At 44.0% G+C, this 25,222-nt stretch overlaps 1 protein-coding gene across 3 annotated transcripts in view; it reads right to left on the bottom strand.

Annotated features, from left to right (window-relative positions):
* The window catches only part of ADGB (androglobin), a 480,816-nt gene that overhangs the window by 187,695 nt on the left and 267,899 nt on the right, over positions 1–25,222 (bottom strand). For all 3 annotated transcript variants that reach the window (XM_068231985.1, XM_068231986.1, XM_068231987.1), the window contains exons 14-16: positions 24,073–24,118; positions 10,152–10,296; positions 1,854–1,917 (exon numbers count right to left, since the gene is read on the bottom strand). In XM_068231985.1, the coding sequence (XP_068088086.1) occupies positions 1,854–1,917; positions 10,152–10,296; positions 24,073–24,118 (255 nt within the window). The remainder of the gene's footprint in view (positions 1–1,853; positions 1,918–10,151; positions 10,297–24,072; positions 24,119–25,222) is intronic.

Below are 25,222 nucleotides of genomic sequence, written 5' to 3'. Positions count from 1 at the left end.
AGGTTCCTGACAATATGAATCTCTGCTTACCTGGGATGAGAAAGCAATGCTAGCCAGTGGAATCCACAAGTTCTAAATCAATCATCCTGCAGCTGATTAGTTTAACCCTTTCCGTGCCAAGCACATACTAGGTATGTTTTGGCAGGAAAGTGTTTCAACTGCCAACAACGTACTAGGTACGTTAATCGGGAAGCAGCGGGGAGGGGTGCAGACATAATTCCTCCCTCCACATGGGCCCCCTCTCTCTGCTTCCCAGTATGGCTGGATTAGTGGTGCAGTGTGTAATTACTCACCGATCACTCACTCCATGCCCGTGTCCCCCGCTGGCAGCCGTCTGCACTCTCTCCTCTCTACTTCCTGTATGACGTGTGATTACATACGCATCATACAGTGATCAGGAGAGGCGAGAGGAGCCTGCTTCTGGAGGGGACACTGCATGGAGCCAGTGATTGGGTGAGTTAATTATACATCGATTGCTGCACTCCAGCCATGCAAGGGGGCTACAGGAGGGGGGCCCATGTGGAGGAAAGATGATGTCAGCACCCCTCCCCACAGTGGCACCCATACTTGCTACCTATACTGGGGGCTCATATACCTACTACCTATACTGGGGCAACTATACCTGCTATCTCTATACTGGGGGCACTTATACCTACTACCTATATTGTGGCACCTATACCTGCTACCAATACTGGGACACCTATACCTGCTACCTATACTGGGGCACCTATTCCTGGCTACCTATACTGGCTGCACCTATATTTGGCTACCTGTACTGGCTGCACCTATACCTAACTACCTGTACTAGGGGCTATTCCAGACTACATATATTGCTGCACCTATATCTGGCTACCTGTACTGGCGCACCTATTCCAGGACAGGAAAAGTGGGATACCAATACATATCTAGTATCATTGGATTCAGGCTTTTATAAACAGTAAAATTTTTGTCAATAAATGCAATTTTTCTTTGAAAATAAGCAGAACAGAAAAATATTTTATTTTTTATTTTACTTTTTTTTTAACATATTTCACTCAAGAATTGTGCTATACCTCCAGAAAAATTACAAAATTTTGTTTCAGTGTTTAAGCCCAATTCATTATGGAAAAAAACAATATATAAAATGTCCTATTTCATGTAGGTTTTCTTGTAAAAAAATCCTAACTAAATTTAATGAGTGCATAATGTCTAAAATCTGCTTGGAAGTAGATGTTCGCGTTTAAGACAAATCGTCTGGCAGGGAAAGGGTTAAACTCTCTTAATACAAGTTTGCACTGTTCTCTGCATTGAAAGTAAACATTTTTACACACATGGGCCCACATGCAATTATTTTTTTCTCCTGAGTTTTCTCCTAGGTGATATTTTCATACCTTGTCAATAAAATGCCCTTTAAACCATTTACAAACAAGAAAATATGGTACTGCAAAAAAATGTTATAGTACATTTTGGTTATAGTACATTTTGGTTATTTTTTAATTGCAAAGTGCTGAAAAGTTATTTTAAACAGAAGCTGAAAAACTATCTCCTAGGAAAAAACTCGGGAGAAAAAGTGAACTGAATATGGGCATGGGAAGCGTTTAAATGTTCTTTTTTCTTTTTGTTTTTTTTTCCAAGACTAGGTATTTAAATTTTAGTTTATGGAGTTTAGTCCCACTTTAAGACTTAACATCCCCCACCCATCCCAAATTAATTTTGCCTGCCCTAAACACTTAAAGTTGCCCGTCACATTTCCATCTGTTCATCTTGCTTATCATTTAATACTACTTAGTTCAGTATAGATAATGTTGAAAGGTATTAGTGTAATGTATAGTAAATGAAGCCAATGAACATCAATAGCATGGGTATTTATTTACCTTGAAATCTGATTTCTGGAAAGTATAAGGATAAGTAGATGGCTTGTGGAAGACGTACAATGTCCTGCAAATAAAAGGAAACATGTTAACTATTTAACAAACTCTTTTTTTGGATTACGGTATCTCTAAATATTTAACTAAACCTGCCTAATATAAAAGCTGGTAATGTACGAAGCAAACTCCCCGCTGTGTCAGTTGTGACAGAAGTATGACTTTTTAAGTCATATTCAGTATTTTAGGGTACTTTTACACGACACATGTTGCGTTGCAAATCCTGAAAAGCAGGATTGCAATAAAATGGTGTTGAAAAGTCTCATCGCACGATATCAGTGCATACAGTGGAGTATAGAGTCTATAGACGTGCTTACACAACAACTGTAGGTGGCCATAGACCTGACGATTATGGGCAGATTCAAAAAAGAGACAAACTTATCTCTAATCAAATCTTGGTTAAAGCTGCCCATAAACTACAGGCCAATTTCCATCCGATTTCAGCATGAAATCTTCAGGGAATCGGCTGAACCCGCTGCGTCTGCATCGCTGCTGCCCCCCAATGTATAAATCTGCCCCCAGGAGGTTCATTTATACATTGCCTGTACGGTAGCAGCCTCCGTGCGGTGACAGTCTATCTTGCCGGGCATGCACTTAGCAGCAATGATTCATCCAATTTGATTATAATAATCGAATTGGATGGTCGATTGCCCACCAAATCGTCTGATGTGTGGCCACCTTTAGCATGAGTGTCATTCAGCAAAGCAGGTGAAGAGGGTGCCAGAGGCACCCTGTTAAAAAATGGCAATGTTAAAAGCCACGATTAGTTGCTATAAACGGTAATTTGGGTGCCTGGACCTACCTGCTAAAATAGATTCATGGCTGCCCATGCTTCCACCCGGCGCCCGTGTACATCTGCAGAGTGGACTTTTATAGTGGGAGTAAAGTGAGCCGTGCTCATAAACATGTCTATTGGTCAGTGAAGCCATTCATCTCGCGGAGGGGGGGGGGGGGGTTGGGGGGGAGGGGGGCTAACAATTGGGGTCTTCCTGCTGACAATGGCCTATTACCTCCAGACATTCCTAACAACACATACTTCTGCATATAGCTGTTTAACAAAAGTATATGTACTTTTTAATGAAAGTAATACTAAACGAGTTTCAACACAATGCAGATTTATTTCAGAGTTCCAAAAGTTACAAACTATATTTTCTGTTTATTTTGAGGATGCAAGAACATATGAGTTATACTGTTGTTTAATATTTACCAATTTATTTTTTAATGTAACGTGTCATTTTCTGTGAACTATTAAGGAATATTTGTTACCAGCAGTATGTTTGGTTTAATTGTCATTTCAGAAATGAAAAATGCAAATCAATTTCATAAAGCAATTAGATGAATATTACATATTTTAAAAAGGTGAAGGAAGTCACTATTTTTTTTCTTTGATACTCATTAATTATACTCTAGGAAAAATATACCAGAGGCAGGAAAATGAGTGTAATTTAAAAACAGGAAGGTCACAATTTTTCAGAAATATATAATTTAACTTTTACTTTGTGAAATCATTGTGACTTTTCAGCAAGTGTAATATATTAGGGTCCTCCATTACACTTCCCCCTATGACTAACTCAAAACCTTTTCCCTCCCTGCATTCAATTGTCTCTGCAACAAAAACTAAAAACAGCTGCTACCAGGAAGCAGCAACTGCATGTGAAGTGAAAATTCACTCTTGTTGACAAAAAAAACAAGACTCAGTTGAGATCTACATGTCATAATGCATATTCCAAGCAAGATTGTACATTTTTCAAATTTGTTTTGTTGGTGTTATTGGTGAAGACAGCCATGTGCCTAGCTAAGCCTTCTTGCATGCTCCTCTAAAGTTCCAAATCAGTGTGCTGTATTAAGCTAATGATGTAGGAAGAGGGAAGAGACAGCAGTGGAATTGATCTGTATTCAGTATTCAAGGCACATGCCCCAAATATTTAAAGTACTGTATTTTCCGTCGTATAAGACGCACTCTTTCTCCCCCCAAAATGGGGAAAAAAGTCCCTGCGTCTTATACGGCAAAGGCAGGGAATCCCGGACCTCTGAATGCCCGCCGATATGAACCGTCGCCATGTCAGGGATTCCCTGCCTTTGTGTGCCCGCTCCCCTGTGTCTATTCCCACTGCACTAATTGTAACAATAGCTCGTGCAGCCGGATCACATACCATATGGCCGCCGGGATCTGTGCCCTGTGTAATGCTGTCTCCTGTGCTGCCTCTTCTGCCTCGTGTTCCCGATGTCTCTATCACCGCTCCCCATGTGCATAAGTAAAATATCGGGCACCCGGCTTCCGTACTGCATGGCCGCGAGGATCACAGTCCTGTCTCCTGTGCGCGGCTAGCTCGATTCAAAGGCTCGTTCTGATCGCGTCATATAGTATGTGATCCGGCTGCCTGAACTATTGTTACAATAGACACAGGAGAGAAAAATGCTACCCACTTGGCACCAGGGAATGGAGACACAGGAGGGCACTTATGGGACACAGGAGGGCACCAATGGGACACAGGAGGGCACCTATGGGACACAGGAGGGCACCTACGGGACACAGGAGGACACCTACGGGACACAGGAGGGCACCTACGGGACACAGGAGGGCACCTACGGGACACAGGAGGACACCTACGGGACACAGGAGGGCACCTATGGGACACAGGAGGGAACCTATGAGACACTTATGGGACACAGGAGGGCACCTATGGGACACAGGAGGGAACCTATGAGACACTTATGGGACACAAGAGGGCACCTATGGAACACAGGAGGGCGCCTATGGGACACAGGTTCACCTATGGGACACAGGAGGGCACCTATGGGACACTGGAGGGTAAATATGTGGGACACTGGAGGGCACCATTTGGGGGAGAACATGTATAAGACGCTCCTGGAATATGGGCACACCAGGTTTAGTATACATATATTTTTTTCCCTGGTCTGTGCCCTCTAAACCTGGGTGCGTCTTATATCCCAGAGCGTCTTATACGGTGGAAAATACGGTAACTTGTACACCAAGAACAACATTTTTTTTAATTAACCATAAGGGGTGGTGTGTAGTGGAATGTGCCATGGGGGAGGGGGGGGGGGTTAAGTGAGCCTCATTACTAACTTAATGGTGCTGCTCCTCTGGCCCCAGACCCATAAGGGATGCATCATTTTGTTCAGAGAGCGTTCATACTGAGCTGTATTTAGAACTTCCAAGCAGTGTCTCTAAAATGCAAGTGCCACAGATCATGCTGAGGGGGGGGGGGGGGGTGTTGTCGGTGGATGCAAGTACAGAGATGCACTCGCATCCATGGACTACATCTCCTGGCAAGCATTGTGGTTCACAAGATACACTGCTGGGACTTTCTAAAGAAAGAGCAGTCACACTCTGAGGAAGATGGTGCATCCCTTGTGGGCTCGGGGCCAGAAGAGCAGCACCTATCCCTCGACCCCCCAATGGTACACTCCATTACAAACCTCCCTTATGTTGAGGCTAATTTAAAAAAAAATCTGTTGTTCAGGTCGCTTTAACAGCAATGCCCTGAATTTTTCATGGTACTAAATAGCCCTATTCTATATGTGGCCAAGCAGGAGACAGCACAGCAGCAATCCTCCTGTAGCCTAAGACTCTCTGAACTGACAGGCTCGAGTGATTTGGAGTGACATGTGCTGTTGTGTTGGACCATCTGTCGCTGTTATTGTAATCCTGGCATGCAATAGGATCGCTGGAGGACACAAATTAAGTGGGAGGTGAATATGGTGTCCTTTTTATTTTTATTTGCACGCACTATCTCTGACAGTCTCACAAAAAATGTCCTTGGGTGGTGCTGCAAATTTTCAGCCAACCTATTTCATGAATTCCTTTAAAGTCAATGGACCAAATTTAAACGTGAATACTAAAGCCCCTATTCCTCTTAGAACCACCAAATTTGCTAGGTATGTGTAGGAGAACAGTGGCAACAAGAGAAAAAAAAAGTTGAAAAGTAATTCTTTAGAGCTACAACCCATACAATTCCGCAAACCAGGGAGTCAAAAGAGCCAAAACCCGCATTCACCAAAGGTGTAGCAAACGTTCAAACAAAAGAAAGGAATGGGTCTCAACCTGGATTTTGGCCCAATTAGGATCGGCTACAAACTGATGTGGAATGATATTTTTTTTAATAACATTCAATTACAAAATGACTTGAATTAACCACTTTAAGTTCATAGACATGTATTTAATGTACAGGAATGAAAGCTGCCGTAGACACAAGACTGTTAACAATCCAACCTCACCATTGCTACATAACACCAATCCATTGCTCATTGTACTGGCTACCCATAAAATGGAGAATCTTTTCAAAACTGGGATGCTAACATTCAAATCCCAACATGACCTAGGCCCTGGATACTTGAAGGATTTGTTGCAACTGCATCACACCTCCCATAACCGCAGATCAAAAGGATCCAATAACTTGACCGCCCCCAGAGTTCGACTAAAAACCTTTGGAGCCTGAGCTTTCTGTCAAGCTGCCCCTGTCCTGTGGAATGCCTTGTCAAACTTATTCAGGACAGCTCCAACCCTGGACCTATTTAAATCACAACTAAAAGTCACCTGTTTAGTCTGGCATTTATGATCCCATAACGCAAGAGTGTGCACACTCTTGCACCTGTTCAAAAGTGAATGATTGCTGGTACAGCAAATAGAAGCAATCATTGTAATGAAATAAGGCATATGTGGTGCCATTTTAACCAGAAAGAACCAATTAATATATTTTGAGGTGTTTTATAGCAGTTGCACTTGTTATGTGAAAATTAGGAAGGGCAAAACATGAAAAAGTGTATTTTCTGCATTTATGTCTGCTATAAAATAGAATACATTTAGGAAAAAAAATATTACTCAGAGAAAGCATAAATTGTCCTGAAAAAAACAATGTATATATCACTTAGATGACATAAACACATAAAAAGTTATTGCTGTCTCAATAGCGACAGAGCTAAAAATTATCAAAATTATCAGGAACCTGAACTGATTAATGAAGTTATGCAGGAGAACAGAGGCGCCAAAAGGATAAAAGGAAGCTAAATGAGCTTAAAAACCAAATTCTTGGTAAATAGAGGAGGCAGTGGTGGACTTACCTCCTCCAAGTAGACACACAACGACTGTAGTAAAGACAGTCAATTTATTTTATTTATGAACTCCAAACATGCAATGCGTTTCGCAGGTTTGATCCCGCTCCATCAGGCAATAACAACAGAGCAATAGCATATTTGGTCAGTAGAAGAGCCAGGCACCTCTGATTAATGAAGGCTTAACTCCACACTTTTATTGCCTGAAACTTGCCCCTGTCATTCTTTCTGTTTTCTTATACTTAGATAAAGGACAGTGAAGTCACTGTCCCCTTCTTCAGCGATTACATAGTGTTCCTGGAGAGTGTGCATGAAAAAGAGACACTATGAAAAAAGGGCGCAGGATACAGACAAATTCTTTACTTTATAATAATAAGTATAAAAAAAATGTTTTACAAATACATTTTGTTTTAAATTATCACTTTCTTTAAAATTCATATTTAATGATTGTTATTATTCCAGAGGCGCATACATGTTTAATTTCGCTTACATCTGATATTTTGCAGAAACTATCAATAACATCTTACGGTAAAAATACATGTACAGTATAAATTAAATGGTACAAAACATAAGTTGTAATCTTAATCATATTGTTTTGTTTCAGAAAAAATGTAGCGACTGATTTTTTTTAAGTCCAATATAACACCTTTCCATCAATCAAACAGTATTTTAGTGCTACTGATTTAGTTGATTGAAAAAAAATAGTTAAAGTTTGTATTTTCACTACTAAACTTAACCCTACTCCATTTTAAAAACACTAAATAACAATAGGCGTGAAACAGTTTAACGAGCGCCCAATTCATCCAGTTTTGCGCCTGATAGTCGTTATTTAACATTTGAGTCAATGGCAGTGCCCGACTTGTCCACTTCTCATATGTGCCCGATTTTCTGAAAAAACTACTTTTACACTTCTTTATACAGTAATCAACCTCTGTTATGTTACCCTCTGTCCTTTGTCTTAATTTGTTTTCATTTACTGTATTTCAACATTAACCCTCTGGGCGATACAATTGCATTGCCCAGGAGGGGTCGCAGCACTTTACATTTTTTTTTAAAAATCATGTAGCTAGCCTAGCCGGCGATCAGCGCGGGCAGGAGATCTCGTTCTGAACGGGATCTCCTGCTAGGCTTCCCCCGTCGCCATGGCGACACTCGCGATGACCGACGTCGTGACGTAAGAGGGAGACCCGATCCACCCCTCAGCGCTGCCTGGCACTGATTGGCCAGGCTGCGCAAGGGGTCTGGGGGGCTGCGCGGCACGGCGGGTAGCGGCGGATCGGCGGCGATCGGAAGTTACACGCAGCAAATTATGCAAATCGGCCCATCAGGGCCTGAGAAATCCTCCTGCGCGACATACCCCGAGCTCAGCTCCGGATTATCGCCCAGGAGGTTAATACAGAGTTTATAGTAAGTATACAGTGTGGGGTATAGTAATTTTTATTTAGCTAGGCCTATTTTAAACATTGAGTCTCAAGCAACCAGAAACTACACTCGTACAGCATCAGCCAATCCCCACTGGTGCCAGATAATGGGGGTTTTACTGTATATGCATTACCTTATGAGCTGAAGTTTTCGAATTGGTAAAGTGTGTAGATTTGCTTCACCACAGGTGTGCACCTATTAATACTCTATTGTTTGGCTATTTTTTTCTTGGTTTTGTTAAGCAGGATGGGGGTCTTAAAACTGCTTTTCACATACTTCTATAGTTCTGTCTTCTCACATAGGGGTTGGTTCCCAAACATTTAAATTAATAAGTAAGAAGTAATTAATGAGATGAAAATCCAATATTATGATAGCACACATAGATAGCATAAGTCTTTATGCAGAAAAAATGCAGTATTTTTCCACCAAGAAACACCACAGTGGATTTGAGATCCACATCCGAGTGCAGTATAAAAATTGCACTGGGGCTCATGGCTCTGTAGTTACAACAGTTGACTGACCCACTTGTTGAATCAAGAAAGAAGAAGTAGTGGTACTGCATTAGTAAACACATTTGGCCCATGAATTTGGTATTCTATCCATAATGTTTCTTCTGTGAACAGTCTATATTTACTTATCCTCATTATTGCTAATTTTCTTTGTTCTGTTTTAGGTTTAGTTAACATATGGTGCAATGTGATTGTCCTGTGGCAGGTGAGCCCAGACATTTGCAGGACAATTGCACCGTACCATTTCTAGTGCATATTATCCTGCGGCAGAGTGTGCTGACAGGGTAATATGCATAGCTCTGCCCCCTAAACAGTGACGGGCTCCCTGCTGGACAGGAAGTACGTCACTGTTTTTTCAGTTGATCACACGGACGCCGCACTGCAACGATCTAAAATGATTGTTGCAGTGCCATAGATTCCAATGCAAATGTCTACCATGCAGTACCACTCATACCACTCGGCAAAGCATGGCAGAGTTTGCATCGCCTCTACATCATCAGAACTACTTCTGCTGCACCGCGTCGCACCATGAGTAGGATGGCCAGTCTCATAGAGACTAATGGCCGCTGCAATATGGGAGCAGTGGAGAAGTATACCATGAAGCGATCCAACAATCTAAGTGTGAAAGTAAACTTTAACATCAAGCTGAAAATAGGGTATGGCTCACAAATGCTCTAACTGGAGTGAAGGTTTGATCAAATCTTTTGTATATAATAGCTACTTCTGCTCTGGGCTCTAAAAGTTTGAAAACATTCCGAAAAATATTATGTATTAAGTGACAATTCTAAAATACTGTATATCCTTGAAAAACCAAAAGATTTCTAGTGTTATTCAGGGTATGCTTGCATTGTCTCAGCTAATACAGCTACGAAAAGATACCATCTTCGTTCTGCAAAATCTCCATGTAAAGCCGGGACGGATCTAGACCAAGTTGCTCCAAGTTGCGCCTGGGGCAAGGTCAGGTGTTGGCGCCTAAACTGCCATTCCCCATCCAAATTTTTCCGCCTTTTTAAGAATTCAACAAACTGCGCCTGGGGCAAGAGACCCGCTTGCCCCCCCTAGATCCGTATCTGATGTAAAGAATGCAGCAGAAGCTCCCTTCAAATGCTTTAAACCATTCATGTGGATCCCATTTCATTGTTTGTTTCTATTATCACTTGCTGAGACTGTACAGTACAGACAGAAATAGGATCCAATAGAACATTTCCCTTTTATAGTATTTAATAATAATAATACTCACTGAAAACATTTGCAAAAGTCGGAAAAATCCATCCATGTTTGCTTTGCCACCTGCTTTACTTCCAGAGCATCACCTTCTTTTTCTGTGATAAGTGGTGGCTGACTTGGCGGGTCTGTTGTAGCATCACCAGCGAGACCAATTTCACCTATTCAATTTATAAGAATAATATATACAAGAAGACAACTAGGTGTTCAGAATATGAAATACAGAATTTGATGTAATGCTCTATTTTGAAAATAAAATATGATAGGACAGAGGAGTGCCATTAATATTGTGGTTCTTCATGGTCTAGTGGTCTTCCGCTTTACATTAGGATCTTGTCATTTCCATCATCAAAGATGAAGTATGAGCAGTTTCTATGAATATCTAGCAGGAGATTCGGGGACAATGTTTCCTAATATAGGGACCTATGCAGTACCTGCTAGAAAATAAGATACAATCCTTCTTAATTGTGAAGTGGTACTCAAAAAGTGCAGAAAGTTTTCCTATGTTGTCCTTCAGACATAGTTTATGAATCTCTGGCTAGCAACCACTACTGAAGACTCTTGAAGGTCACATCAGCTTGAACTGAATTTAGATATTACCTAGATAGGTATACATATTACCTTCATAATACCATTAACACCCCTGTGACTTACTGGCTAGCAGGATGATCTTACAGAGCTAGGCCCATATGCAATTAACTTTTTCTCCTGAGTTTTATCCTAGGTGATATTTTCACAACCCATCATAAAATGCCCTTTAAACCACCAGCAAGCAAGAAAATACTCAAAATAATTTTGAAAGTACTTGTTCACCTTCTTTTAGGTACATTTTCAATTGTAAAATGCTGAAAGGACCACTATCGTGAAATATTTTAAAATGTAAAATACATGTAAACACATACGAATAAGTAGTATGTTTCTTCTAGAGTAAATTGAGCTATAAATGACTTTTCTCCTATGTTGCTGTCACTTACAGTAATTAGTAGAAATCTAACTGAACTGACAGGATTTTGACTAGTCCATCTCTTCATGGGGAATTCTCAGTTGTAACGATTGTGGCATTCTCTTCGTGGTCAGCGCCCAGGACGCGCGCTGACACTGCGAAAATCCTCCACAAGCGTATAATTTGAGAGAACCCAGCAAAAGGTGCAATGCACCTGTAGAGGGAAATTCCTGTCGGCAGATGGAGCTGTGGAGTGCAGAGGAACAGATCCTCTGCCCTACCACAGACGCCAGACAGGAATTGTACAAAGGAAGAACAAAGGGCATGGTAGCCCTTAAAGAGAGAGTGAAGCGACAGAGGATATGTGTGTCCACCAATCTAGTTGCCACCCAGTGACGACGAACACACAACCATGAAGAGCAGGCGAGAAAGCAATCGCAAGAGATGGCGATTGCTAACAGCAACACAAGACAGAACAAGCACAGAGGAGGAATGTATGTGTGTGCACCAATCTAGTCGCCAACCTGCGACGGTGGACACACAACAGAAAAAAACGAGTGAGAACGCAATCGCCTGAGAAGCGATTGCGAATGAGAATGAGCAAAGGGACAGATTGTATGTGTGTGCACCAATCTAGTTGCCAACCTGCGACGGTGGACACACAACAGAGGAAACCGAGTGAGAACGCAATCGCCTGAAAAGCGATTGCGAATGAGAATGAGCAAAGGGACAGATTGTATGTGTGTGCACCAATCTAGACGCCAACCTGCGACGGTGGACACACAACAGAGGAAACCGAGTGAGAACGCAATCGCCTGAGAAGCGATTGCGAATGAGAATGAGCGAAGGGACAGATTGTATGTGTGTGCACCAATCTAGTCGCCAACTCAGGACGGTGCACACACAACAGCAGATATGAAGTAGGAACGCAATCGCGAGAGAGGCGATTGTCAGAGGTGACACAAGGCTACAGCAAGGCAGAGCACGAGAGTAGCAAAGGCACAGCAAATCATACAAAGAGAAGTTAAGGAAAATAACAAACGCTAACTAAACACGAACACCGCACTCATTCGCAACAGCGAACGCGTTTGCAGCGCGGTCTCCGCGTGTTAAGCACAACAGAGACAAGCATGCCTAACCAACAAAAGACAGACACGCTTGCTACACGGTTGCCTTACCTCAGGCACCAGCAGGCGTAGACAGACAGACATACAAACGAACAACAGGAATGAGTCACACAGGAACCACCGCTCTTACTGTCAGAGCCAGTGCGAACCAAGTACGAGAAAGAAGATCCACTGCTCTTCCGTCAGAGCAGTGTGATCCAAGCACACACATACAGAAGGAGTAACCAGAAGCGACTGCAGCTAAGGTTAGCTCCAAGATACAGACCACAAGAATCCACCGCCTCTAACGCTAGGGCGAGTGCGATCCAGACAGACAGAACGATCTCCTGTCGACCACCGCCGGCGACAGGACAATCGCAAGACAAAAGGAGTTACCGGTAGCAACCGCTGCCCCGACCTACACTCCCCGACAGAACAAATCAACAGATAATACAGTCCTGACTGCTTCTAACAAGGATGCCTAGCGCAGTCCCAGGAATTACTCTAAGCTACTCTTAAACAATCCAACAGAGAAGGCTGACACTCCAGGAGTGTGTTAACAAACCGTTATGACCAGCGAAGGTCTGTGATATCACATGGTATTTATAGTACAAACCTCCAGAGGATGTGGCTAGGAAATTTGCATGACAAACGTATGCAAATTCCCCAGCAGCAGCAAGCTGCAAAACTGACAAAAGGTCTCTTTTCCAGAGACCTGCAGAATACAGACCTTACAGTGGTCAAAAGGCTGCCTGCCTGCGCAGGCAGCCGAGCGGATCATCACATCAGTATTTTATTTATTCTTTACAAAAGCACTCCCTGCAAAGGACATATACAAAGATGTCGACTGCCCCGTTCTCACTTGCACACTATTTTGGCAGTTGGATTAAGCAACTGCCATTCAACAAGTGATTTTGAAAATAAAGAAAACCTCAAGAATCCAACATGAGGAGATGGGCTAGTCCAAAACTCGTCATTTCTGTCTGATTTTTGACTAGTCCAAACTTGGCTCTCCAGCTGTTAAGGAACTACAAGTCCCACAATGCATTTGCCTTTATAAATCATGACAGTGGCTGTCAGACTCCTGCAAAGCATTATGGGACTTGTAGTTCCTTAACCTCCTGAGCGTTACACAGCTCAGGAGGTTTTGCAGCCTAGAGTCCCCCAGTATATTTTTAACAGATTGCACGCTTGTAAAGCCTTTAGCTAGCACTAGGCTAGCTAGTACATGTGGCCAGCATCCCCCCGATTGCTGATGATCCCCCCGATCGCCTGCTAATACATTACCCAACCTGGATCCAGCGATCAGCGCAGCTTCCCCTAACAGCTCCGCTCTTCTCTATGGGGAGGATCGTACATGACGTCACCGACTCCATGACGTCATGAGCAGACCCAATCCTCCCCATAGAGAGGACCGGAGATGTGCAGGGAGGCTGTGCAATCACTGGATCCAGGCTGGGAATGTATTAGCAGGGGGATTGGGGGGATCAGCACCAATCGGGGGGATGCTGGCCTCATGTACTAGCTAGCCTAGTGCTAGCTAAAGGTTTTACAAGCGTGCAATCTGTTAAAAATATACTGGGGGACTCCTGGGGCCAGTGAGCGGTATGCCCAACACAGTGTTGGGCATACCGCTAAGGAGGTTAACAGCTGGAGAGCCAATTTTGCCTATCATTGGACTAGTCCATCTCTTCATGGGGGATTCTCAGTATTTCCTTTATTCTTTACAAAAGCTCTCCCTGGAAGGAATCTAAAGTTGCAGGCCACATCCCTACACTGTTTGCACACTATCCTGGCAGTTGGGCTGAGCAAAAACCATTCACTAAGTGCTTTAGAAGGTAAAGAAAACCTGGAGAATCTCCCATGAGGAGATGCTATTCCGAAACTTGTCGGTTCTGTAAGATTTTTACTACCTACTATAAGTGACAGCAGCATAGGAGAAAGGTAATTTATATCTCATTTTACTCTGGGAGAAATGTACTTTTCATTTATGTATTTTCATGTATTTAAAATGTTACCATTTTTCGTAATAGTGGTCCTTTAAAAGTCGTTTTATAGAGAAGATGAAAATTAGCTCGTAGGAGATAGCTCAGTAGAAAAAGTTAATTGCATATGGACCCTGGTGTCTTGCATTTAATTCTAAATAGGGCCAAATCCAATTCAGTCTTTCTCTTAAGTTTTCTTCTAAAAGATACATTCACATCTTATCAATAAAATGACTTTTAAGCCAGCAGCAAACAAGAAAATACTCAGAATAATTTTGACAGTACTTTTTCACCTACTCGATGGTACTTTTCAATGCAGAGTGCTGAAAAGTTATTTTAAACAGAAATTGAAAAGTTAACTCTTAGAAGAAAACTTAGGAGAAAAAGTGAATCAGACCCTGAAGTTGGCCATAAATCAGGCGACTTGGTGGCCGATCGACCATCCAACTTGAAAATTGGGGCAGCCAAGTGCACGCCCGATTGACTATGCGACCAAGATGTAGGGCCAACGTACTTGATCGGGTGCGTGGCGGCAATGACAAGCAATATTGGGACGAGCAACGAACACAACAAAACCCCCAACGCTGTCCCCCCTAATGTGCACCCCAGTGCCCTATACATTACCTGTTAGTGGCAGCCACTTGTCCTTTGCTGTCCTCTGCTGGTTTCAGGCACAGTCCTTCATCCATACACACACCCCACATGGTTGCCAGACTAACGGGGGTGCATGTGTGATGTCACACATGCGCCCACATGTATGACGGCAACCATGTGGGGTGCGTGTACAGACAAAGGACTGTGCCTGGAGCCAGCAAAGGATAATCGGCAGCCACGTTCAGGTAATGCATAGTACACTGGACACTGGGGGAACATTTTACACATTAGGGAATAGTTCAAGGATGGGTCGGCACCGCCAGTAATAAATTATAGCTTTTTTTATTGAAGGCAAGGCTGAAATGACAGACTGCTGTTTCGGGCAAGCATGCCCTTTCTCAAATTGCAAAATAGCTGTCACAGCTATTTTGCAATTTGAGTAAGGGCATGCTTGCCCGAAACACCAGTCTGTCATTGCAGCCTTGCCTTCAATAAAAGAGCTATAATTTATTACTCGCGGTGCCGAACAATCCTTGAACTATCGTGTTGTGTACCCCTGGGGGTGATGGGGTGGGGGTCTGGGGACGCTGATTGACTCATTGAGTGCTCCTTTATCCTTCTTTTGTTTGCATTACACATTGGGGGGAACAGCGGCAGATGTGGCTTCACAAGGCCAATTTCCGTATTAATTTCAGCATGAATTTGATTGGGAATCGGCCTGCGGTGTATGGGCAGCCAACAGATCTCTCTAATCAAATTCGATTAGAGAGAGATTTGTCTTTTGGTCGTATCTGCCCATCATTGCTAGATGTATGCCTACCTTAAGTCTCCAGGGCTACTGTTACCAATAAATCACTGCTAACCATATGCTGCTTTCTTAAAGAAAAATTGAAAATTAAAAGTCAAAATAAACATACACAAGTCATACTTACCTCCCGTGTAGTCTACTCCTCAATCTCTTTCTCCTATCCTGCGTCCTGTTTGTCCACTGTGATCAATGGAATTCTCCGTCCTCCATTTTGAATATGGCCATTACCCCATAACAGCTTTCTGGTCAACACACTGGTAAATTGTAACATCACCCACTTGAGCCATAGGGAAACTTGTACATTACGTGGCACATCAGTTGTCCTCTCAGCTATAACTGACAGCAACTGATATATTTCAGTTCTGACAAAATGTTGTCAGAACTGAAAGGGATCATTGTCAGAAGAAAATGGTGGGCTTCTGAGAGGAACGGATGGCAAGCTAACTATGTAATGTTCATTTGAAGTTACTTAATGTGTTTTTTTTAAATAATTTTACTCAGTTCAGGTTCCCTTTAAGGGCTTTTTAATTATTTGGTGTGAGTCGTTTTATCTTTACATACGAATATGTTTGCTTAGCTTCCTTTATCCTGCTATTTGTTAATCGCCACTTATCAACAATTAATTTATCCTAGAAGTAGTTTTGTTAACATATCATCAGGTCCTAAAAGAGTGTTTGCAGTGCTTCCCATAAGTGTGTCAAGCAGAACATTTTCATACTGCATACATCACTTTGCAGTCAAAATGTTTAGTATATTTTTCACAGGCATTGCTCTTTCATCCATTCTGCTTTAAGTATAAACACTTTACCCCCAGCTGTCAGCAATGCCATTTACATTGCTCCTTCTCTGTTATCATCTTCCCTTCTCTCTAGCCATGAATTATTCTTGTTCCTCAGCTCCCACATACCCTCATCAGCTTTTATTAATAAGTATTCTATCACATCCAAATCCCATCATCAACTCCCTCACCTCTGTTTACTACTCCTACTTGCTGCTGGGGACATATCACCAAATCCAGGGCCCTCTACAGGTCCTCATTCTGCTCTGGTAACCTCTACACTGACTCCTGCACTGACCACATTCACTATACCTTACCCACAAACACCTATAACCTGAATAACCTTATTAGCATTCCCCTTCTTTCCAATCCTCCACTCCCATATCTGGAATGCCTGCTCAGAACAAACCGGCCCATATACATGATCCCTTCATTTCTAACAACTTCACCTTCCTGGACCTTTCTGAGATATGGCTAACCTCATCTGATCTCTGTCATCTTTTGAGATTCATGCTGTCAGTGTCTACTCGCCTCACCACTTCCAGATTGCTCTCATATACTGTATCATCCTTCTGGACCAGCCACTACCTTTATAGACCACTTCTCTGCATGGCTTCTCCAGTTTCTCTCCACTGACATACCTTTTATCATTATCATGGACTTCAACAAGCCCACTGATACCAACTGACCTAATGTCATTAAACCTCTCAAACTAGCCTCCTCTTATGGTCTCTTCCAATGGTCCTCTATATTCACCCACAAAGATGGCCATACTCTGGACCTAGTCGTTACTCGGCTTTGCTCTGTTTCAACCTTTAATAACCCTTTATTTCCCCTCTAAAGCCTCATCTACACGTGTAGATGAGGCGGCGATCCAGCGGCTCGATTCGCCGCCGGATCGCCTCTTCTGCGTGCCCGCCGCGTCCCTGCTCGCCACGCGTGCACCGGAATCAATACCCGCTCGATTCCCACTCGTCCCCGCGCCGCTTATCTTCTGCTTGATTCCCTGCCATTGTCCCCTCGCGGGGAGCGAGCAGGAAATTGGCGGTGGGGAGATCCGTCCTGTCGGATCTTATCAATCGAGCCGCATAAGCGGCTCGATTGATAAGGAACATCGCCGCCGCATCTACGCGTGTAGATGCAGCTTTAGATCACAACCTTAGTACGTTCACAATCTGTCCCTCCCTGTCTCCATCTTCCCCAGCATTTCAAACCACTTACTTATGTGGGGATTATCACAACCTTGATTTCCAGTCCCTGGCTGATTCTTTAAAATCTCTTAACAATCTGTCATCCTAAACCAACCCTGAGACAGCATCCACTCACTATTCTAACATAGTTTCTGCTGTCATGAATTCAGCTACCCCTCTCACCAACATTCGTCCCTGCCGCATCAACAGACAGCCCTGGCTAACTGAGCCCATTAAACAAATTGAAAAGACAGTCCAGAGTGGCAGAGGGACACTGTTTCCCTTGCAAAACATATTTCACCTTATTCATCTCTTCACAATCCCATAAACCTAAACGACTATTTAACTCCTTCAACTGCCTACTCAACCCTCCCCTATCTTCATGCAAAATTGATACAATACGGAACAGCTTCATAATGTAACCCTTTTCACCAGTCCAACCATCTACTCAACCTTCCTCACCTCTGCCTGGTTGTTCAACCACCATAAACACCCCCCCCCCCCCCTCTACCTGGCCAGCCACTCACTCTGACCTCACCCTCTCTAACAGCTTTCACTGCTTTAAAGGACCACCACTGCGAAGCACTTTATTTTGAAGCACCCCCACAGTAGTTACATTATTCATACAAAAGCTTCACAGTGTACTTATTTTAATTTTTTAGCATGTTCCTTTAAAGATCCACATGTCACGATCTCCTGTATCCGTCAGTCCCTGCATCTACGCTGACGAACTCTTGTAACTATAAATTCACAACAGGGGAAGCCTTGTCACGTAACTAAATAACAGATGGTTTGCCCTACTCTCCATAACTGCCAAACTCACGCGCTGTATCCTATACTTCTGCGCCCGCTGCTTAGAAAGGCCCTCCGCACTTCCTGCCCTGCAGGCATTGGAGGAGGCAGGTGTCAGCGCAGAGGCTGAGTAGCGGCGACTGAATAGACAGGAGAGCGGCTCCATCGGCTCACTGCACAGCCCCGTCATCAGAGGCAGAGCAGCAAGACTGAACCGTAGTGATGGGAAGTTCGGCTCTTTTCGATGAATTGATTCTGAACAGTAGTGATGGTAAGTCCGACTCTTTTTAATGAATCGATTCATTGAAAAGAGCCAGACTTCCCATCACACTGTTCAGAATCAATTCATTGAAAAGAGCCAAACTTCCCATCACTACGGTTCAGTCCTGCTGCTCTACCTCTGATGACGCAGCTGTTCAGTGAGCCGATGGAGCCGCTCTCCTGTCTATTCAGTCGCCGCTACTCAGCCTCCATGCAATGACATAGGGGGAGAGTGGCTCATCCCGCGTGTCTGCGCTGACACCTGCCTCCTCCAATGCTTGCAGGGCAGGGACTGCGGGGGCCCTTTCTATGCAGCGGGCGCAGGAGTATAGGATACAGCGCGTGAGTTTGGCAGTTATGGAGAGTAGGGCAAACCATCTGTTATTTATTTACATGACAAGGCTTCCCCTATTGTGAATTTATAGTTACAAAAGTCCGTCAGCGTAGATGCAGGGACTGATGGATACAGGAGAGAGTGACATGTGGATCTTTAAAGGAACATGCTAAAAAATTAACACAATTACACAGTGAAGCTTTTGTATGAATAATGTAACTACTGAGGGGGTGCTTCAGAATAAAGTGTTTTGCGGTAGTGGTCCTTTAACTGAACAGCGCCTTTCTTCACTAATCTCTAAAGCTCATCTCACTACCTGTGCTTTGGACCATATTTCCTTTTATCTTATCCCTCAGCCCTCCTCTTACTTCATCTATATTCAAACTCTCCATCTCAATTGGCATTTTCTCTTCCTCATTTAAAGGACTTCCCAGGCGAGGGGCAACAATCAAAGTTTACTCACCTGGGGCCTCTTCCAGCCCCTAGTAGCCATTTCAGTCCCTCGCCGCTGCTTCGGTCTTCCTCGGCGTCCCACTGGCTGTATGCAAGGATTGGCAACCTGCCAGCGGGTCGTCTCTTCTGCACCTGCACAGGCACTCGTGCCTGTACATACATGTCATCTGGCGCGTACTGCGCCTGCGCACAACTACTGTAAGGGGTGGGACAATGCAATGGGCAGCACGATCAGACATAACAGCAGCCAGCCAGATACACATGCAAGCAGGCTAATGCTGTGTGACTTGAGGCTGGGGAGAGAGCCTGGGCTGCAGGCAGACTCTCACTCCCCAGCAAATCCGGAAAGTGTGTTTCCTCTGACCTCGGCTGGCTGCATGAATGTCAGCAGCCAGTCCCATCCCGTCCAATCAGCTCCGAGGCTAAAGGCCAATACACTCTGATTTCTGCGAACGACGGGTCGTTTGAACGTCCCGTCGTTCAGTCGTTCGCACGCCAAATCGAGCGTGTGTACAGACTGTCATTCGGGTGACAAGACTGGTCCTGAGCGATCCACCGGGCGGATCGCTCAAAACCAGTCTTATCACCCGAACGACAGTCTGTACACACGCCCGATTTGGCGTGCGAACGACGGAACATTCAAACGACCCGTCGTTCGCAAAAATCAGACGTTTGTATGGGCCTTAACTCACACATGTGATCAGGCAGTGCATGGCACTGAGTTCTTCCGCCCCGCCCCCCTCTGTTTCCCGGCTGCTTGTATTCAACACAAGCTCTTCTGATGCGGGTGGGGCGAAGTTGAGAACTCTGCGCATAAAGTGGATGATTGTATGAGATCTCTGCTATTGTCCTCTAGGAGCACTTTTTATCTGATAGTGCAGAGTCTGCAGGGAGCTTGTGAGAGTGCAGGGAGCTTTCAAGCTAGGGGACCTGATAAAACAAATAATGACTGCAGTGACCTGTAATTTAGATTAGCAGACTTGCTGGGGATGGAGGCTGCTGATGACTGCTTTCTGTCTCAACTTACATATTATGATTATTATTTAGAATTTATATAGCGCTCATTTTCTGCAGCACTGTATATTATCTTGTCACTTAACTGTCCCTCAGAGGGGCTCACAATCTAATCCCTACCATAGTTGTATGTCTATCATGGGCGTCCGCACATATGGCAAAATCAGGCATCTGCCCGACCCTGGCCGCCCGCTGCCCCCCCTGGCCGCGTGCCCATGCAGCCAGCAGGAGGGGAACAGCGCAGAGAAGATGGAGAGCTATGGGCACAGTGGGGAAGGGCGGACGTCTCCCCCCCCCCCTTCGCTCACCTTAGGGGGCTCTCCCTCCCTTGCTCTCCCCTCCGGAACGAAGTGTGCAGCGGCTGGCAGAGGGCGGAACTTACCTCGTCTCGCTCCTGCGCCGGAAGTCCTGGTGCCGCACTCTGGTCTGGTCCAGACCAGACTAGCGGCTAATCCATCCGACGCCTGTGATGAGACGAGGTAAGTTCCGCCCGCTGCCAGCCACTGCGCACTTTGTTCGGGAGGGGAGAGCGAGGGAGGGAGAGCCCCCTAAGGTGAGGGAAGGGGGGGGGGAGACGTCCGCCCTTCCCCACTGTGTCCTGGCTACATATACTGAGGACATATACCCCTGACTACATATACTGTGCACATATACCCCTGACTACATATACTGGGCACATATACCCCTGCCTACATATACTGGGCACATATACCTCTGGCTACATATACTGGGCACATATACCCCTGCCTACATATACTGGGCACATATACCCCTGGCTTTCCTGTTCTGGGGACATCTCTACCCCTGGCTACCTGTTCTGGGGACATCTATACCGCTGGCCACCTATTTTGGGGACACTTATAGACTGGGGGCTACCTATTTTTGGGGAACCACTGCTGTCAGGTTGAGTGTATTTTGGGGAACTGCTGCCAGGTGAGAGGTGTCTACCATATTAAGGGGGCATTCTGCCTATTTATGTGAAATGCTGTCTATTTATGTGCCTCATGACTGCTGAATTTGTCTTGTTGAGGGCCTCAAGATTGCTGAATTTGTCTTGTTGGGGGCCTCATGATTGCTGAATTTGTATTGTTGGGGGCCTCGTGATTGCTGAATTTGTCTTGTTGGGGGCCTCATGATTGCTGAGTTGGTCATGTTGGGGGCCTCATGATTGCTGAATTTGTCGTGTTGGGGGTTACATGATTGCTAACGGCAAGACTATGGAAAAAGATGAATCATCATATGAGACAATAGCATTAAACCTACTTTTTCCGCTTTTTAAAACAGAAAATGAAACTGGGAGGTTCTAAAAAAATGAATACATTTTTCAGGAGTAGGATGGATGAAATTGTTTATCTTCACAGTTTATTTTCAACTTGGATTTTCCATAATGTTCATGTATGAGTTAAAACGTTTGTATTTAGCTTAAATTGCTGTTGGCACTTTACGATAGTAAAGTGACTTTGCAGTTTGGACAATCGACCTCCAAAAGGTTCGCCACCACTGTCCTAATCTAATGTCCCACTATTGCTTAGTTCATGTAAACTTGTCTCCACCCACGACCACACCCACATTCTGGTTCGTGACCACACCCATTTTTCGACGCGCTAAGCGCGCCACTCCGAAAATTTGGGGTGGTGTTGTGTGGCGTGCCCCTCTTTTTCCTCCCCCCCCTTTTTGCCCCCCCCCCCCTGGAAAATTTTCTGCGGACGCCCATGCTGATTATGTATGTATCATGTAGTGAATGTATGGTAGTCTAGGACCAATTTTAGGGGAAGCCAATTAACTCATCTGTATGTTTTTGGGATGTGGGAGGAAACTCATGCAGACATGGGGAGAACATACAAACTCCGTGCAGATTCCGAAAAAATTCTGGGGAGAACACTGACTCGGGTACAAAATCAGATACTTACCTTAAGAGAGGGAAGCCTCAGGATCCTATTGAGGCTTACCTCGCTATTCCTTGGTCCCCCATTGCTGAGCCCCCCCTCAGAAGATTAGCAACAATGCATTGTCGCTAATGACATCGGGGCCACGCAGCTCCTCTTCCTTGTTCAAGTGTGACTGAGCCCGCCCGTGCATGAGCAGCGCATGCGCGGGCAGGCTTGTGCAGTCATTGCGCGCACTTAAACCAGGAAGAGGAGCTGCATGGCCCAGATGTTAAGTGGGGCCGCGCCCAGCAACTGAGGGCTTGTTACAACCGAGGGAAGCCTCATTAGGATCCTGCGCTTTAACATGAACAAAACAGATACTGTGATATTTCTTCCATCTCTCTTTGCTCCCCCACCTACAGTTAGAATGAATGTAGAAAATACCCCAATAACCTAAAGCTCGCTGTCTGGGGGCAACTATGGACCACATATTAACAAATCCCGGCTACCTCCATCTCAAAAATATATCCAGAATGAATTCTTTTCTTACACAATAAGCTACTAAAATACTTGTACATGCTCTATTCATGACTCATCTTGACTACTTTATTACCTTACTCTGTGGCCACCCCCCCCCCCCCCAAAAAAAAAATCCTGGCATCTCTCCTGTTCCTACTGAAATCTGCTGCTCATCTCGACCACTTCTCCTCCCACTCCTCTGCTGCTGCCCATCTTTGCCAATTCTTCCATTGGCTACGAATGACCCAAAGGTTCCAGTTTAAACTACTAACACTATCATACAAAGTTTTACATAGGCTATCCCCTCCTTGTTGATTTCCAGATATCATCCATCCTTTGCTTCTCCCAAGTGCCCTCTTGGTGCCCAGCTTGGTCACCTCACTCACTCTCGCATCCAGAACTTCTCCTTTGGAACTCTCTATCACAGCCTGTCTGTCATGTTCCAAGCCTGGACATTTTCAAAGGTACCTTTTCAGACAAGCTTATAATTTACTATAGCTAGAATTTAAAGCTCACTGCCTCCTCTTCTAACCCCTTTGTCTACCCCCACAGTGTCTCAACCCCACTACCCTCTAGATCAGGGGTCCCCAAACGTTCTGGGTCGAAGGCCGGGTCAACATACTTCAGACTGCTGGGGGGCCGGAGTATACATAAAATGATCTAAAAGTGTTTGCAGGCCAGACAGTGAAGCATACCCAGGTGACAACTTGCAGTGGACAGCAGTGTCACCTGATGTGGTATGAGTCACCTGATGTGGAATTTGATTGGTAAGCAGTGAATTACTTCTTTCTGGCTTCCATGTGGCTCAGTGGTGCCAGCATGGCTATTCTTTATGCGGACTACCAATATTTAAACATGTAGCTGACCGCATCTATAAGTAATACGTTTTGTGTGTGGGGGGCCGGTAAAAAAGCCTCAGGGGGCCACATTCGGCCCACAGGCCTTAGTTTGAGGACCACTGCTCTAGATTGTAAGCTTGCAAGGGCACGGACCTCCTGCGTACTGTTTTGCAACTAGATGGCGCTACAAACCCTACCATGGGTAACCAGGAAGTGTTCAATTTTATTTTTACACTTTACTTTACTTCCTTTATTATGAATGGACATGGCCCCTGATCGGGGTCATGTCCATTCATTCCAGGCACTGCAATTGGCTCAGGGAACACTTTCTCTTCATCACCAATCGCCACCATGAAAATGCCATGAGCGCACATCTGCCATGGCAACACTGGACGCAAATATGTGTCCAGTTAGACTTCAGTACTATCAACAATAGTCATCCAGATCGCTTACCTAATGTGAGGGTGTTTTTTTCTTCTCCTTGACTGGTAGAAGATACCTGTTGGCAAAAATAAAAAGAGTTTTATGTTGTGTATATATATATATATATATATATATATATATATATATATACACACACACATATATATATATATATATATATATATACATTCCCATCATCAGTATCATTAAAAATATTTGTTCACAGCAGGAAAGGCCGTGATAACAAAGTTGTGTTGCTAAGATCTTATAGCTGGAGTTTTGATGTCTTCTGTTCTGTCAAAAAAAGTGAATCTTATTCTAAAATTAAATAAAATAAATTACATTAATGTGTTCCCTAGTCTCTTTTATAGTGACTATATTAAAGAGCACTAATACTGAGAAATTATGAAAGCTTCCACTGTTTACCTCTTTCTAAAAAAATGGGATTTGTTTGGATATCTCAGTGATTTTTGGCTTCAGCAGATTGCAGTCATACTGGGCATGTGATCCACATACCCAACAACAGGCAAGCAACATTTTCTAACACAAAATCAACAATGTCAGCTTTTAGAATCTCCTTGAATAACTGTTTTAAAAGAAAAAATGGAAACAATTTGTTTTTACTAGTGTGTCCATTCCTATCTGTGACATTTCCTTCATTTGGTGCCCCGGAAGGGGTTAGATTTCTCCTGCAGGAATATGCATAGTAATGAATAAAATACTGTGAAGTGGGAAAAAATTAGGACTTGTGCAAAGTTTTTATTGACGTCACTCATTTCCTGCCTCTGGACTACCAGAATGCACATGAACGCCCCAGTACTGTACTAAGGCAAAGGTAGTGAAAAAAGATGTCCCCAGTGGGTACATAAAAAGCAGGAATGACCTGAAAGAGGAAAGGAACTTTAACTACTTTATCTAAAACTGCCAATAAAACTTTCTCTGTTATTTAATGTAAAGCAGCTCTGAATGTGGAAACTAAGCTGAATGCAATAAAGCCGGGACACCAGCGCTGCGTGCATGCTTTGCATAGAATTGCATAAAAAAATTTGGTTTGTGCTGCTTACCCCTTGGTAATTTATTTATAACTTTCCCCTGTGAGCCTGCATGACCACGCCCACCTCTAGCACAGTTAAGCATATAAATGAGCGGTGCTCATAGTTCAGTTAGTAGCTAGTAGAAG

The sequence above is a fragment of the Hyperolius riggenbachi genome, chromosome 4, assembly GCF_040937935.1.
Source record: "Hyperolius riggenbachi isolate aHypRig1 chromosome 4, aHypRig1.pri, whole genome shotgun sequence".
Taxonomy (NCBI): Eukaryota; Metazoa; Chordata; class Amphibia; order Anura; family Hyperoliidae; genus Hyperolius; species Hyperolius riggenbachi.
The sequence above is the reverse complement of the archived record's forward strand: the minus strand, read 5'-3'. Positions and strand labels throughout refer to the sequence as shown.